The 12,539-nt window shown below is 37.2% G+C and overlaps 2 protein-coding genes across 3 annotated transcripts in view; both read right to left on the bottom strand.

Moving 5' to 3' along the window:
• Positions 1-33: 33 nt before the first annotated feature.
• On the bottom strand, positions 34-9,723 carry LOC130548370 (uncharacterized). Of its 2 annotated transcripts, none has more exons than XM_057325093.1 (7): positions 9,513-9,723; positions 9,123-9,350; positions 8,951-9,043; positions 7,128-7,487; positions 6,655-6,762; positions 5,785-5,904; positions 34-3,543 (listed from the first exon to the last, which is right to left on the bottom strand). In XM_057325093.1, the coding sequence occupies exons 2-7, from the start codon at positions 9,163-9,165 to the stop codon at positions 3,383-3,385; spliced, it is 885 nt and encodes a 294-aa protein (XP_057181076.1). In that variant the 5' UTR covers positions 9,166-9,350; positions 9,513-9,723; the 3' UTR covers positions 34-3,382. The 2 variants fall into 2 exon arrangements, with proteins under 2 accessions (XP_057181076.1, XP_057181077.1); XM_057325094.1 differs by having other exon boundaries at positions 8,951-8,992.
• Positions 9,724-9,850: 127 nt separating this feature from the next.
• The window catches only part of p3h2 (prolyl 3-hydroxylase 2), a 39,848-nt gene continuing 37,159 nt past the window's right edge, over positions 9,851-12,539 (bottom strand). Inside the window, exons 12-15 of the mRNA XM_057325089.1 lie at positions 12,171-12,288; positions 11,962-12,037; positions 11,732-11,872; positions 9,851-10,970 (exon numbers count right to left, since the gene is read on the bottom strand). Of these exons, the coding sequence (XP_057181072.1) occupies positions 10,878-10,970; positions 11,732-11,872; positions 11,962-12,037; positions 12,171-12,288 (428 nt within the window). The 3' untranslated portion in view covers positions 9,851-10,877. The remainder of the gene's footprint in view (positions 10,971-11,731; positions 11,873-11,961; positions 12,038-12,170; positions 12,289-12,539) is intronic.

The raw sequence follows: 12,539 nt of genomic DNA, 5'->3' as shown, positions 1-12,539 counted from the left end.
CTCATGGTCTTAAATCCGAAGGCGAACTGAATGCTGAAACGTTAGAAATTATTTTCGTAAAAAAAATAGGCTTAGTTGTGCCAACATATTTCTTTTATTCAAATATGAACATTTTATTAAACATTTTTAATGGATGACTTAAAGATTGGACCACAAGAGGTTGCTTGATAAAATGCCAACCAAGAGTGGCCTACAAATTGTGATTAATCTACCCAAAACATGGCTACTTTTGCTATAATAAAACCGTGGTTTATTTTTCCAGGTGTCTTTTAAATCACTTGAGAAAAACGGTCAGGAATGGAGACAGAACCAAAAAGCAGACAGCGGTTACACAGGGATTTTATTGACACAAAAATAGGGAAAACAAAACCCACGAGAGGGTAAACAACAAGCTTGACAAAACACAATAAACAGACTACTAGACTAGACTAGACCAATAAACTTGACAAAAACTAGACTAGATATGGACTGACTTGACTTCACAGGACCTTTAAATGACACAATGTATTACGAATTCATACAAAATGAACCAGCACAAGACAGCAAACACAAGGGTATTAAATAGGGAGCAAATGATGAGGGCAACAGGTGACAAGCATGAAACAATGACAAGATAATTAATGAGGAAATGAGGGGGCGGGGTCAGGAGACAAAGACAGGCACACCAAAAACAAACAATGGCCACGTGCTTCCACACAAAACACATGGGTCTGTCACGATCCTGACACAAGACTAGAAAAGCAAGACTGAGTGAAGCAGGATTGTGACAGTATAATTAATAATAAACAGATTAATAATAACAAGGGCAAAAAAGAGTACATAATAAAGGGGTTGGGGTGAAACAAAAAAAAAAAACAAGGGAGGGGGAACAACAAAGTTCACAAGGGGAGGGCAGGGTGGGGAAGGAGTCCATTAACCAGGGGGTGTAGCAGAAGGTTGAGGGTGGCGAGTCCAGGCAGATTTGGCAGGGGACTTGGGAAAGGCAGGCTTGGCTGAGGGCACGGATGGAGGGGTAGTTACTGGGGGGCGTGGCCAATAAGGGCAAGTGCAAAACAGAGGGAAATTGCTGAGGCAGGAAAGGTCCAGGGGAAACAAACGTAAGGTAGCCAAAGCCTGGGGGAAGTCCAGGGAGGACATAGAGACTGTAGCAGGGGACTTGGCCAAGGAACAGGGTGACGCTGGCACTTAGACTCCCAAGAGACCCTTCTCCCTGGTTTTCCCCAAAGACTGACGCCTGGGGCAGGGCTCTCAGGAGTCAAAGTGGGCAGGGCAGGATCCTCCAAGGACGCGACACTGGGACGAGAGGCAACCGGGCAGGTGGTTCGAGCTTGGTTGGGCCCATGAGCTCTTCACAGTCCTTGGCATATCTCACCAAGTCCACAAAGAAAAATAAATGTATACAGATTTGGAACAACTTGAGGGTGAGATTTATTGTCCCTTTAATAGTCACACAGCATAATTTCCAAAGTCACATTTGGGTTTACCGCTATTGTAAAATGTGGAAAAATGTCAATAACGAAAAAGTAAGTGACCTCAAACTTTTAAGCAGTTTTGTATATTGACAAAACTACCTGTGGAAGTATAGGTTATGGCATGTGTTTAGTTCTACATCTGTTTATAAAATCAACTAGGGCATTTAACATCTTACTTTAGATTATTTTTAACCGATTTGATTTAACTTTCCCATTTATGGTGTACTAGTGTCATTTGTGGTAACTTTTCAGAGTTTCCCTTTAGGTTGGATGTAATGAGTGCTGATGAATGAACAGCCGCACTGCTGTTATACAATCAGATGATGGCGCTATTCCAATCTAAATCCAATCTAAGTCTAATAACATATGACTGTTAGTCCCACCATAAACAAAATCATAGTTTTGGGCTGTTTAGAATGACATGAGTTTGAATAAATGATGACAGACTTTTTTGAGTAAACTATCTCTTAAAATTAAATTGCCTAAACATTCCAGCTTTGTAAGGCTTACAGTATCCAATCACTGTGATCTTTATTGTTTTAATGCATTAAAAGCACCTGCAACAAGGGCAGAGTTGTTTTTCTCTGCGGTTTTTGATGCTTTAAAGATACACATCAAATATCAAGATAACCGTAAGGTCATTTAAAGGGCCAGTGGCCCGCAAAGTTTAACCCCAACCTTACTCAAAAACATCAGCCTGTCAAAACTGCAAAATCAAAAACCGCCGTTTTATCCAAGCTTCACATTTATACAAGCATGGCCCAAGAATCAAACCCACGAACTTAGCGTTGCAAGCGCCTCTTGCAGATGACAACAAAGTGTGATTATGTGAATGAATTATCCCAGTTTCTCTTGTGATTAGTATTACGTGAGAGATTAAACAAAACGCTCTGTCAAAAACTCTTTATTTGCTCCTGTAATGCCGTGTGGTTTGCTATCTATTCATGGTGACCATATCCTTGTATAAAGATTTCAATGTACAAAAAACCCACTGATTTCACAAGATTTCATTGCACAAAGAAACCACTGATGCTGTGCTGTCAGTGTAGATAATAAATTGTGTTTATTTTAAGGGCTGTGAATGTAGCTGATAAAGTGTTTAGGCTTGATTTTAATCAAGCAAAAAATGACAGCTGTGAGAATTCTGAAAAGATTTAAAAGGAAAGCGTGTGACTCTCGTTTAAGATGGTTTTTACGTTTATTTATAACCACAGAATGTTTCAATATGATACAACTGAAAGTCGAACAAGAAAAGTTTTCACCAATTGTCACTAAAGGTGAATAATTCTGAACTTGAATAATGACATGGTTTTCCAGACACTTCTGTCATTGGTTAAACAGACAGCCCGCACCATTGGTTAGGGCCTGTTGACCCAAAAATGAAATTTCTTTCATCATTTATTCACATTCGTGTCATTTCAAACCTCTATGACTTTCTTTCTCTTCTGCAGAACACAAAATAATATATTTTGAAGAATGCTGGTAACCAAACAACATGGGTCCCCGTTGATTTCCATTGTATGGACGCAAAACCACTGAGACATTTCTCAAAATATCTTCTTTTGTGTTTCACAGCCGAAGGAGTCATATTCAGGATTTGAAGGTGAATAAACAATGACAGAACTTTTATCTTTGGGTGAACTATCCTGTATTTCCTATTTTTAACATTGGAAAAAATGAACACATACAGCGTTTAAATTACATTTGTACATTACAAACAAAAAATGTACTATCTACAGCTTTCCATGTAGTGGGAAATGCTACATTACATCATTAAATACATTAAGTATATTATGGTGTAAACACCTATAGCAGGACAATTCAACTCCGGTCTTTTGGTCCAGTGTCCTCCAGAGTTTAGTTCCAACCCCAATGAAATCCATCAGTCTTCAAGATTGAACAGTCCTGACTTAGGGCCTGCGGATTCTGTTTTGTGAAAGCGTGTCATATTTCCTCAGCGGTTTAATAGTTTCGACTTTTTTGGACGCGGGGAGGTTGCATCCGTCCGTCTGACTCCGATCCCGTCTCCAGCAGTCTGATTTTCTCGGTATGGTATTTTCATAAATGATCTCTGGAAACAGCAGTGTACTTAGGGTTACATGAAATAGTTAACATAGCAAAAGACAGGCCAGGCGCTGAGGGTCTGAAGAGAAATGGTTTTGCTGTGCACGCTCGCGCTGCACCTAACTGCTCCAGTCTAACCACAGGCAACGACAGGCATTTGATAGTCATCAACTAGACCTGATTCTCAGAGCTCACAACCACATATGGCCCACCCACACTCATTCAGAGCTCTGCCTGTGGCCCAGGAAGGACAAATGCCTGTATCTGATCTTAAACAAAAACTTAACTTTTCAATCTTTTACAGCTTCAATATTATTCCGACCACTGACATAGAATAACTCATATAAATTGTCTGTAAAAAGTTAAAGACATTGTCATTATGCATAAAGCTAGAAAACCCCAGGCAAAAATTGTATAATATGCGCAAGAATACGAGCAAGAAACAAGCAGTAACTATTTAAAAAGCACTTTATAACTTCAAATATATATACATATACACTGACCAAAATTATAAACACAACACTTTTGTTTTTTCCCCCATTTTTCATGAGCTGAACTCAAAGATCTCAGACTTTTTCTATGTACACAAAAGGCCTATTTCTCTCAAATATTGTTCACAAATCGGTCTAAATCTGTGTTAGTTTTAGGAATCACTTCTCCTTTGCCGAGATAATCCATCCACCTCACGGGTGTGGCATATCAAGATGCTGATTAGACAGCATGATTATTGCACAGGTGTGCCTTAGGCTGGCCACAATAAAAGGCCACTCTAAAATGTGCAGTTTTACTTTATTGGGGGGTCCGAAAACCAGTCAGTATCTGGTGTGACCACCATTTGCCTCACGCAGTGCAACACATCTCCTTCGCATAGAGTTGATCAGGTTGTTGATTGTGGCTTGTGGAATGTTGGTCCACTCCTCTTCAATGGCTGGGTTTAGGGTTAGGGTTATGGCTCACCCACACGACGCCATACATGCTGTCTGCCATCTGCCCTGTACAGTGAAAACCGGGATTCATCCGTGAAGAGAACACCTCTCCAAAGTGCCAGACGCCATCGAATGTGAGCATTTGCCCACTCAAGTCGGTTACGACAATGAACTGCAGTCAGGTCGAGACCCCGATGAGGATGACAAGCATGCAGATGAGCTTCCCTGAGACGGTTTCTGACAGATTGTGCAGAAATTCTTTGGTTATGCAAACCGATTGTTGCAGCAGCTGTCCGGGTGGCTGGTCTCACACGATCTTGGAGGTGAAAATGCTAGATGTGGAGGTCCTGGGCTGGTGTGGTTACACGTGGTCTGTGGTTGTGAGGCCGGTTGGATGTAATGCAAAATTCTCTGAAACGCCTTTGGAGACGGCTTATGGTAGAGAAATGAACATTCAATTAACGGGCAACAGCTCTGGTGGACATTCCTGCAGTCAGCATGCCAATTTCACGCTCCCTCAAAACTTGCGACATCTGTGGCATTGTGCTGTGTGAACACTGCACATTTTAGAGTGGCCTTTTATTGTGGCCAGCCTAAGGCACACCTGTGCAATAATCATGCTGTCTAATCAGCATCTTGATATGCCACACCTGTGAGGTGGATGGATTATCTTGGCAAAGGAGAAGTGCACACTAACACAGATTTAGACAGATTTGTGAACAATATTTGAGAGAAATAGGCTTTTTGTGCACATAGAAAAAGTCTTAGATCTTCGAGTTCAGCTCATGAAAAATGGGGGAAAAAACAAGTGTTGCGTTTATAATTTTGTTCAGTGTATATGCTTGGTGTTTGCTTTTTCAATCAATGTTCTATTAACTTACAGTGAAACACAAGACATTTATTTTTGCACATTACTTGATGGTAATCTCTATAAGCGTGTATACATGGATTTTGTTAAAGGGATAGTTCGCCCAAAAATGAAAATTCTGTCATCATTTCCCAACCCTTCCAAATCTGTATAAATTTCTTAATTCTGCTAAACACAAAGGAAGATATTTAAAAGAATGTCAGTAACCAAACAGATCTCATCCACCATTTACTGCCATAGTAGGGAGAATAAATATGGAAGTTAATAGGGGATGAGATCTGTTTGGTTACTGACACTCTTCCAAATATCTTCCTTCGTGTTTAGCAGAACAAATAAAATGTGTATGGGTTTGGAACAATCTGAGGGTAATGATAAATGATGACAATGAGTAAATGATGACAGAATTTTCAATTTTGCGTGAACTATACCTTTTAATGCAATGACAGACACGTACCTTTAGTTCTGCATGATAAGATACATTTGGCAATAACTGACACTATCAGTACAAAACACCCGACAGCCACTGCTACCCATATCCACCACTGACCAAAGAAAGGTGATATGGGGGTTTTAGCTGTAACACAGAAAAGATTACAAAAAGATGTAAAATAGCAGATTTTTTCCAATACTGGGTTTATAGCTTTATTATTATTTCGAATGTGTAAAAATGTAATATCACAACAAAATTCTTGGATACAAAATCAAATTTAAACTCAATTATAAGTGGAACATTTTAGTTTTAAAATTGATAACAAAACAAAACAACGTTATGATGCGAAACAAATCAATATTTCAGATTTCGTTCTTCACAATTGAAATAATCAAATTTCTGACACGAGGCATTCTACCTGTTTTTTTACAGATTTCCTTGTATTAAAGCTCACAACATTCTTAAATTCCCAAATTGTGTGAATACTTACAGTGTTAACGCCATTGTGAGTGCATGCTATCATTACAGTGAATATTAAGAAAAACTAAGAATGTCATGTTGAATTTTCAACATTTACTTAATTTGTTATGGAGGCAATATAATTTGTGATTTAACTTTGTATTATTGAAGTACTTGTTTATATTTCAAAACCACTGTATGTCATTTTAATGCAAAACCATTTAAGAAACTACTTTCCCCCCTCTATATATCTGAATATCTTTATATCTAGATATTTGTAACACATACTGTATTTTAGTATTCTTAACAACTAAATAAGCATGTGCTTTTTTGCTGAGGCCATACATTCTTCACATTCCATAATTTAAAATGTAGAATATGTAGAGTATTTAAAGGCTAATAAAGTGTATTTAAACAAAATATTACAATACTCACCACCGGGAGAACATATTGTGGATACAGTGGTAGTCTGGTCTTGAGTTGAAGTCTGATTCAGACCCGAGGTGCTGTTGGGTTCTGGGTGATCCAGGTTAGGGTTCGCTTCTGGGGAAAAATATTACTTGTATAATTTTTCTTTTTCTATATAATTTGAATTTTAACAAACAATTCTCTACGTAGTTAGGTATTTCTGTTAACTAAAGCCAAAGTATGCCGTGAAAATTGTCTATATTTTTTCCACATTTTAATATCTGGTGTATTTGCGATTTGAGGATCTGCATCAAAATCTCTAAACATCCCTCTACTTGATGCAGTCTCATCACAGCAAAATCGCCATTGTTAAAAAAAATGTCAAATTAACACCCACAGTGTATATATAATCCACACTATCAAAGTGCGGATTATACACTGTGAGAGTTAATTTGACCTTTTTTAACACTGCCGATTTTGCTGTGTTAACATCTACTTACCAACCAGAACACGAAGTCCATTACTGCAATTGTCTTTGAGTAAAGGAATGTCTCTGGTAACTTTGCAGAAGTACCATCCACTCTCATTAGTCCTGATGGAAGGTTTGCTGAGCACTGACAAATTGTAAGTCTTGTTATTGAAGAAGGATATTCCTTCGGATATCTTGCGTGAGTTACATTTGTCCTCATCTATGTGGTAATTAAAGTGCCAGCTCACTTTATCAGATATGTTCCAATTTTCCAAATTTTCAGGTAGATTCCAAGTGCAGTTCATTTGGAGTAAATCCCCTTCACAAACTTTAATGTCTTTTGTTGGTTTCAGATGGACGTGTAAAGGTTCAAGTGCACTCCCGATTGAGGCTGATCAAAGAAAACAAAACATTTATTGCTTGGCAAATATGTAACTGATCACAGTAATGATCGCAATAATGATCTGAGTGGAAACTCGGCTGTTTTGTTTTAGCTAAAACTTTAAACACAAAAGACTTAACGACATCACTTGAGTTAATAGTCAATACACAACTGAAAGAAGAAACTTTGAGTTTATCATCTAAAGCAACATTTGTAGATGTTGTTGTTTGTAAAACACCATGTGATAGAAAAGACTTTAAAAGGAAATAAACTAATTTAAAAAGTAATTTAGTTATTAAAGTGACTTTTTATATTCAGGGCCATGATGTCACACTATACACTCTTCAAAATAAAGATCCTTTATAAGGCCTGCCATTGAAGTATCATTTTTGTTTTTTATCTTTTAGTCGAAGGTTAAATAAAATAATCCTTAACTTCCACTATAAAGAACCTTTTGCGCAACAGCCGCCCCACATACAGAAACCGTTTTTAGTGTGTAAGATTGTGTAGGAGCTGGCGTTAAACTGCATATTATAGATGGGTTAATGCCTTTTAAGCTTAATGTTAACAGTAAATCAGTTTATATAAAACCAAATAATAGAAAAGTAACATACAAAACAATTAAAAACATAATGTACTGTAAAATATATAAATACAGCATTTAAAACACAACACCGAATAAAACGTGACAGCCTGCCCCAGCCTAAAATGAAAGTTAAAATTTTAAAATTAACATTTCAAGTTTAATCCTTATGTTTAAATCGACCTTAATCATAAAGCTAACCTCAAGTGTGGTTTTATTACGTTCAAATGTTTCCCCAATAACAATTAGAAAAGTACTTTTTCTTTTGAAGGACTACATTCAGAAATTTAAAACAGCTTTTCAGAATCTTTGTGTTTCACATTTGTAGTAGACTTACAAAAAGCAATAAAGAAATTGTTCTTTCAAGAACCTCTGAGTGTATGTTCCTCTGGGGAACCAAAAAAAGTTAATTTATGACATCGCTGTGAAGAACTTTGTAGAACCCTTTTTTTAAGAGTTTAGAGAAAATGTGCATTTATGTAGTTGGACTGGATGCAATTGTCTCCAAACCATAAACTCTAAAAATGCTGGGTTGTTTTTAATTTCAACCGAATATGGACGAGCCCAACCGTTGTGTCAAAAACTAACCTATATGCTGGGTTGTTTCAGCCCAAAATGCTGGGTTGTTTTAACCTATTGTCGGGTCAAATAAAACATTTTCTAGGTTAATTTAACACAACAGTTGGGTTTGTCTACCCAACGCTGGGTTAAAAATAACCCAGTTTTTTAGTGTACAAAATAGCCCTTGGAATGCCCCACGTGACAACTAACAACGGTCTTGTCGTGGTTATAAACACCTACCACATGTACTAATTTCACAAGATATAGATTAAACCCAAACACAATAACAAGTTAAGTTTTTGATAAATTAATGGAAAATCTCACTTACCTGTGACTAGCAGCAAAAAGACACTGCGCAGCCGATACATGCCTAAAGCAAAGTGTAATCTGTAAACAACTAATCCCTTACTGTAAATCCTGTCTGAACAATAATAAAGAACATGTGAATATGTTAAAGAACAGAGTTAAAACTGTAAATGAACAAAGGGACACAACAGCACCTTTAAATGAGTCTTTAAATGAGAATGCATGAAGCTTCCTCATATGCTCACAATGGTTAATTCTCTTGAAGTCTGTTGTATGCCGGTTCCTGTGTGGTCATGTGTTTGAGGTGTCAGAAATTACACTGGGCTCCTGAGACCATGATTCCAAAAAATGCTTTTGTGTTGTTTTCCTGAAGAACATTAAAGTCCACTATGTGTGTTCAGTTGAAGTTAACCTAAATAGAGCTTCAGCAAAAAATATATATATTTAAATAAAAAAAGCAAAACAATAATATTAAACAAATAATAATAAAATTAAAAAAGCACTTTACATGGTAAATATCACTGTGTTGGCAAAGTACGCAAGATTTTGCCAACAAATTAAAACAAATTTTAAAATACACTTACCGCTTCACAAGTGGGAGCAAAAAGCGTGAGAATCACTTTGAAGCAACATGCAATACAGTAGAATTATGAAAGCAGGTCAGGTACACGCGATCATCACAGCTGAACACACAACACAGATCATGACATCTCAAACCACACTTTCAGTTTACTGTAGAAGCAGAGAAGATTTGATAGACAGATATGACTTTCAGGTGAAGAAGCGCAGTGATGCAGGCTGGGATGCGGTCGCAACATTAGGGCAAACCTAACCACGGTTTAAAAGTTAACACCAACATCAGACTGAAACAAAAAACAAACTATGTAACACATTTTGTGTAAATGAAATGAACGCAGGCAGATATATTTCAGTATTTAATTTAAAAACGCAAACATTGTTTTGCATTACAGAAAAGCATAAATACTTTTATCATTAAATATCAGTGACAAACAGTGGCCATCCTCCTTCCTCGAAACTGTAACAGCAGACATAATTCATTTCAAACAGGTCAGTGCAGTACGCATTGCAGACGTGGAAGTCGATAGATTTGAAAGGAAAGGAATTTTATGCCACATTTAAATTCAAATTCCCTGAAACAGGAACAAATAGAATCTTTTATAAAAAAAGGTTCCTAATACATAAAGCTGACGCCTGTTATCACGGCGTCTATGATGAAACCACACCATAATCTGTAAACAGTCATCTATTCCCATGGTTTTGAAGCATGAGATAAATAAAAACGTGAAAGCACTGCAGTGTGACAGAATAAATCACAGTGATCTATTAAAACTACATTAAAGGCAAAGGAAATAAACCGACAGCTACTTCAATCTTATACGTATGTACAGTAAATATAAAACTGTGCAAATTTTCATTGTTTCATAGTCTGTTTCGTTCGGTTTCTTGAATAATGTCTAGTTTAATAAAGTTGAAAATTAAAGATTTCTAAAGAGTATAAATATGATCAATTCACTCTTTCATAATAATATTATTTTATATATGCATCTTTTAGAATCTTTTAGACTGTAAATCTTATTATATTGTATTGTCATTGTGTTGAATGTGTGTACTAGAAGCTTCCAACACCAAAGAAAATTCCTTGTGTGTGCAAGCACACTTGGCAATAAAGCTCTTCTGATTCTGATTAATAATAATGTCATTTGTATTTATTTTCCTCCCTGTTTCTTTTAAAGGATGAAAGCTAGTAGTTGCAATGCAAATCACAATGTGACTGAAACCGTGAGGTCTAAATAATAATATTCACCCAGACAAACAAACAAACAAAAAAACACCATCACATCAAACAGTAAAAAAATAAAATCATTTTGATCATTCAATAAATAGGTATTGACATGAACCCTGTGCTTTGTCTCCCGCTGGTTGTCGGACTATAACTCGTCTTTTGGGTTTATATGCAGGTCGCGATCCCACATGTGCTCGTGATCGAGAGCTTGAATCACCTCGTCCGCTTGAAGCCTCTCCTGCAATTCAATTGAAACAGTTTTCAGACCATTTCGCACGTTCTTGCACATAAATCATGTTTTTGTCGCTGTACCTTTAAAGTTTAACGTAAACACTTCCTTTGCATGAAACAACCCACATAAAGGAATGATAGTGTCTGTCTTACACTTCCTTCACCACCTTACCATGAGTGGGCGAGCCAAGCTTCTCTACAGCAAACAGGCATCATGCGTGTGATCTATATGTGGGTGGTCATGTTTATGACATCATAAGTTCAATGGTTTCCTTGCAAGCTGTTCTTGCAGGGTACTGTATAGTTAAAATAAATGGAGTTTTTTGACTTTTTCATTCTGACTTCTGAAATATGTCCTCTGAAACTTAACTAAATTCACAATATGTATGTTTTAGGTTTCACTTTCATCATTCTTTGTTTATTTATTTAAAGTGGTCGGTGTGCCACATGTGCAGAATTGCACCAGGTGAAAGGCCTTATAAAGTGCGTTTGGTCATGTATTTCGCATTGGCATTATTTCGCCGTGTTGTGAGAACGGGAAGTGGTTTGGCGGTTTGACAGCTCTCATTAGTGGGTATACAGTTCTGTATAAGTAGGTATAAGAAGGTATCGGTGGCTCCGGGCTTGTGCATTATGTAATTCTGCATTCCATATAAACAGATGTTATGTGACCATAAACATTAAATGCAAACTGAAACGGAACCTCAGGTGTGATCGTTTATGATGGCAAATCACAATCAATCAAACAATGTTGCAAAAACATCTTACCAGCTCCCTGTAGAGAGGGTCTAAAGTGAACCAGAGTGCCACAGCGCATCGCTGCCCCCTAGTGACGGCACGCACGCCATGCGGATTCTCTCCGCCTGATGAGAACCCGACCAACCGCCCGCACCTGGGCTTAACCGAGGCCTGCAACAGGAAACATCATATCTATAAATAATGAACTCTGTGGGGTATGACAAAAGATAATAATAAAATAAAAATGTACATTTCCTTACAGTGACAGTTTTGGCATCCATTTCTGTAAAAATGAATTCTCCGCCATCAAAATCTCCATTCAGGTAGAGCAGAGCACTGAAAGATAATTTATTAAGCTTATGTTAAGATATCATTTTTTTTAGCTTATTTTATCATCTGATTGGTCACAATAATAAGTCAGATCGCTCAGAAAAGTGTTAACAGATTTTAAGGTATACAAAGATCTTACCTGTAGTCTCGATAGGTATACGCAGGTGGCTCTTTCCAGCACTCATTGGCCTCTGGGTCTAAAAGACAGTTATCAGCATGTATTGGGTGGCTGAGGTCGTTCCTGTATTCCTGTTGCCCTTTTATCGAAAGAAAAATGACAGTCAAACACTGCTTTAACAAAACAGCATTTCAGTATTCTGTTAACTGTACACACAAGCATCCTTTAATGTCACAATAAACCTCAAAATATTAGTATATGAGTATCAGTATACTTAAAGGGAAAGTTCACCCAAATATCAAAATTCTGTCATCATTTATTCACCCTCGTGTCAGTTCAAACCTGTATGACTATCGTTCTTCTGCAGAACACAAAAGAAGATATTTTGAA

This window comes from Triplophysa rosa, linkage group LG25, assembly GCF_024868665.1.
Source record: "Triplophysa rosa linkage group LG25, Trosa_1v2, whole genome shotgun sequence".
NCBI classification, from domain to species: domain Eukaryota; kingdom Metazoa; phylum Chordata; class Actinopteri; order Cypriniformes; family Nemacheilidae; genus Triplophysa; species Triplophysa rosa.
Note: the sequence above shows the minus strand (reverse complement) of the source record. Positions and strands in the feature narration are given on the sequence as shown.

Bases quoted from the DNA above. Each gene is read 5' to 3' on its own strand.
- LOC130548370 (XM_057325093.1), bottom strand. From the start codon at position 9,165: ATGAGGAAGCTTCATGCATTCTCATTTAAAGACTCATTTAAAG. The intron at 9,044-9,122 runs GTGCTGTTGTGT...ATTATTGTTCAG, and splicing joins ATTTAAAGACTCATTTAAAG to ACAGGATTTACAGTAAGGGA. The intron at 6,763-7,127 runs GTAAGTAGATGT...ATTTTTCCCCAG, and splicing joins TGGACTTCGTGTTCTGGTTG to AAGCGAACCCTAACCTGGAT.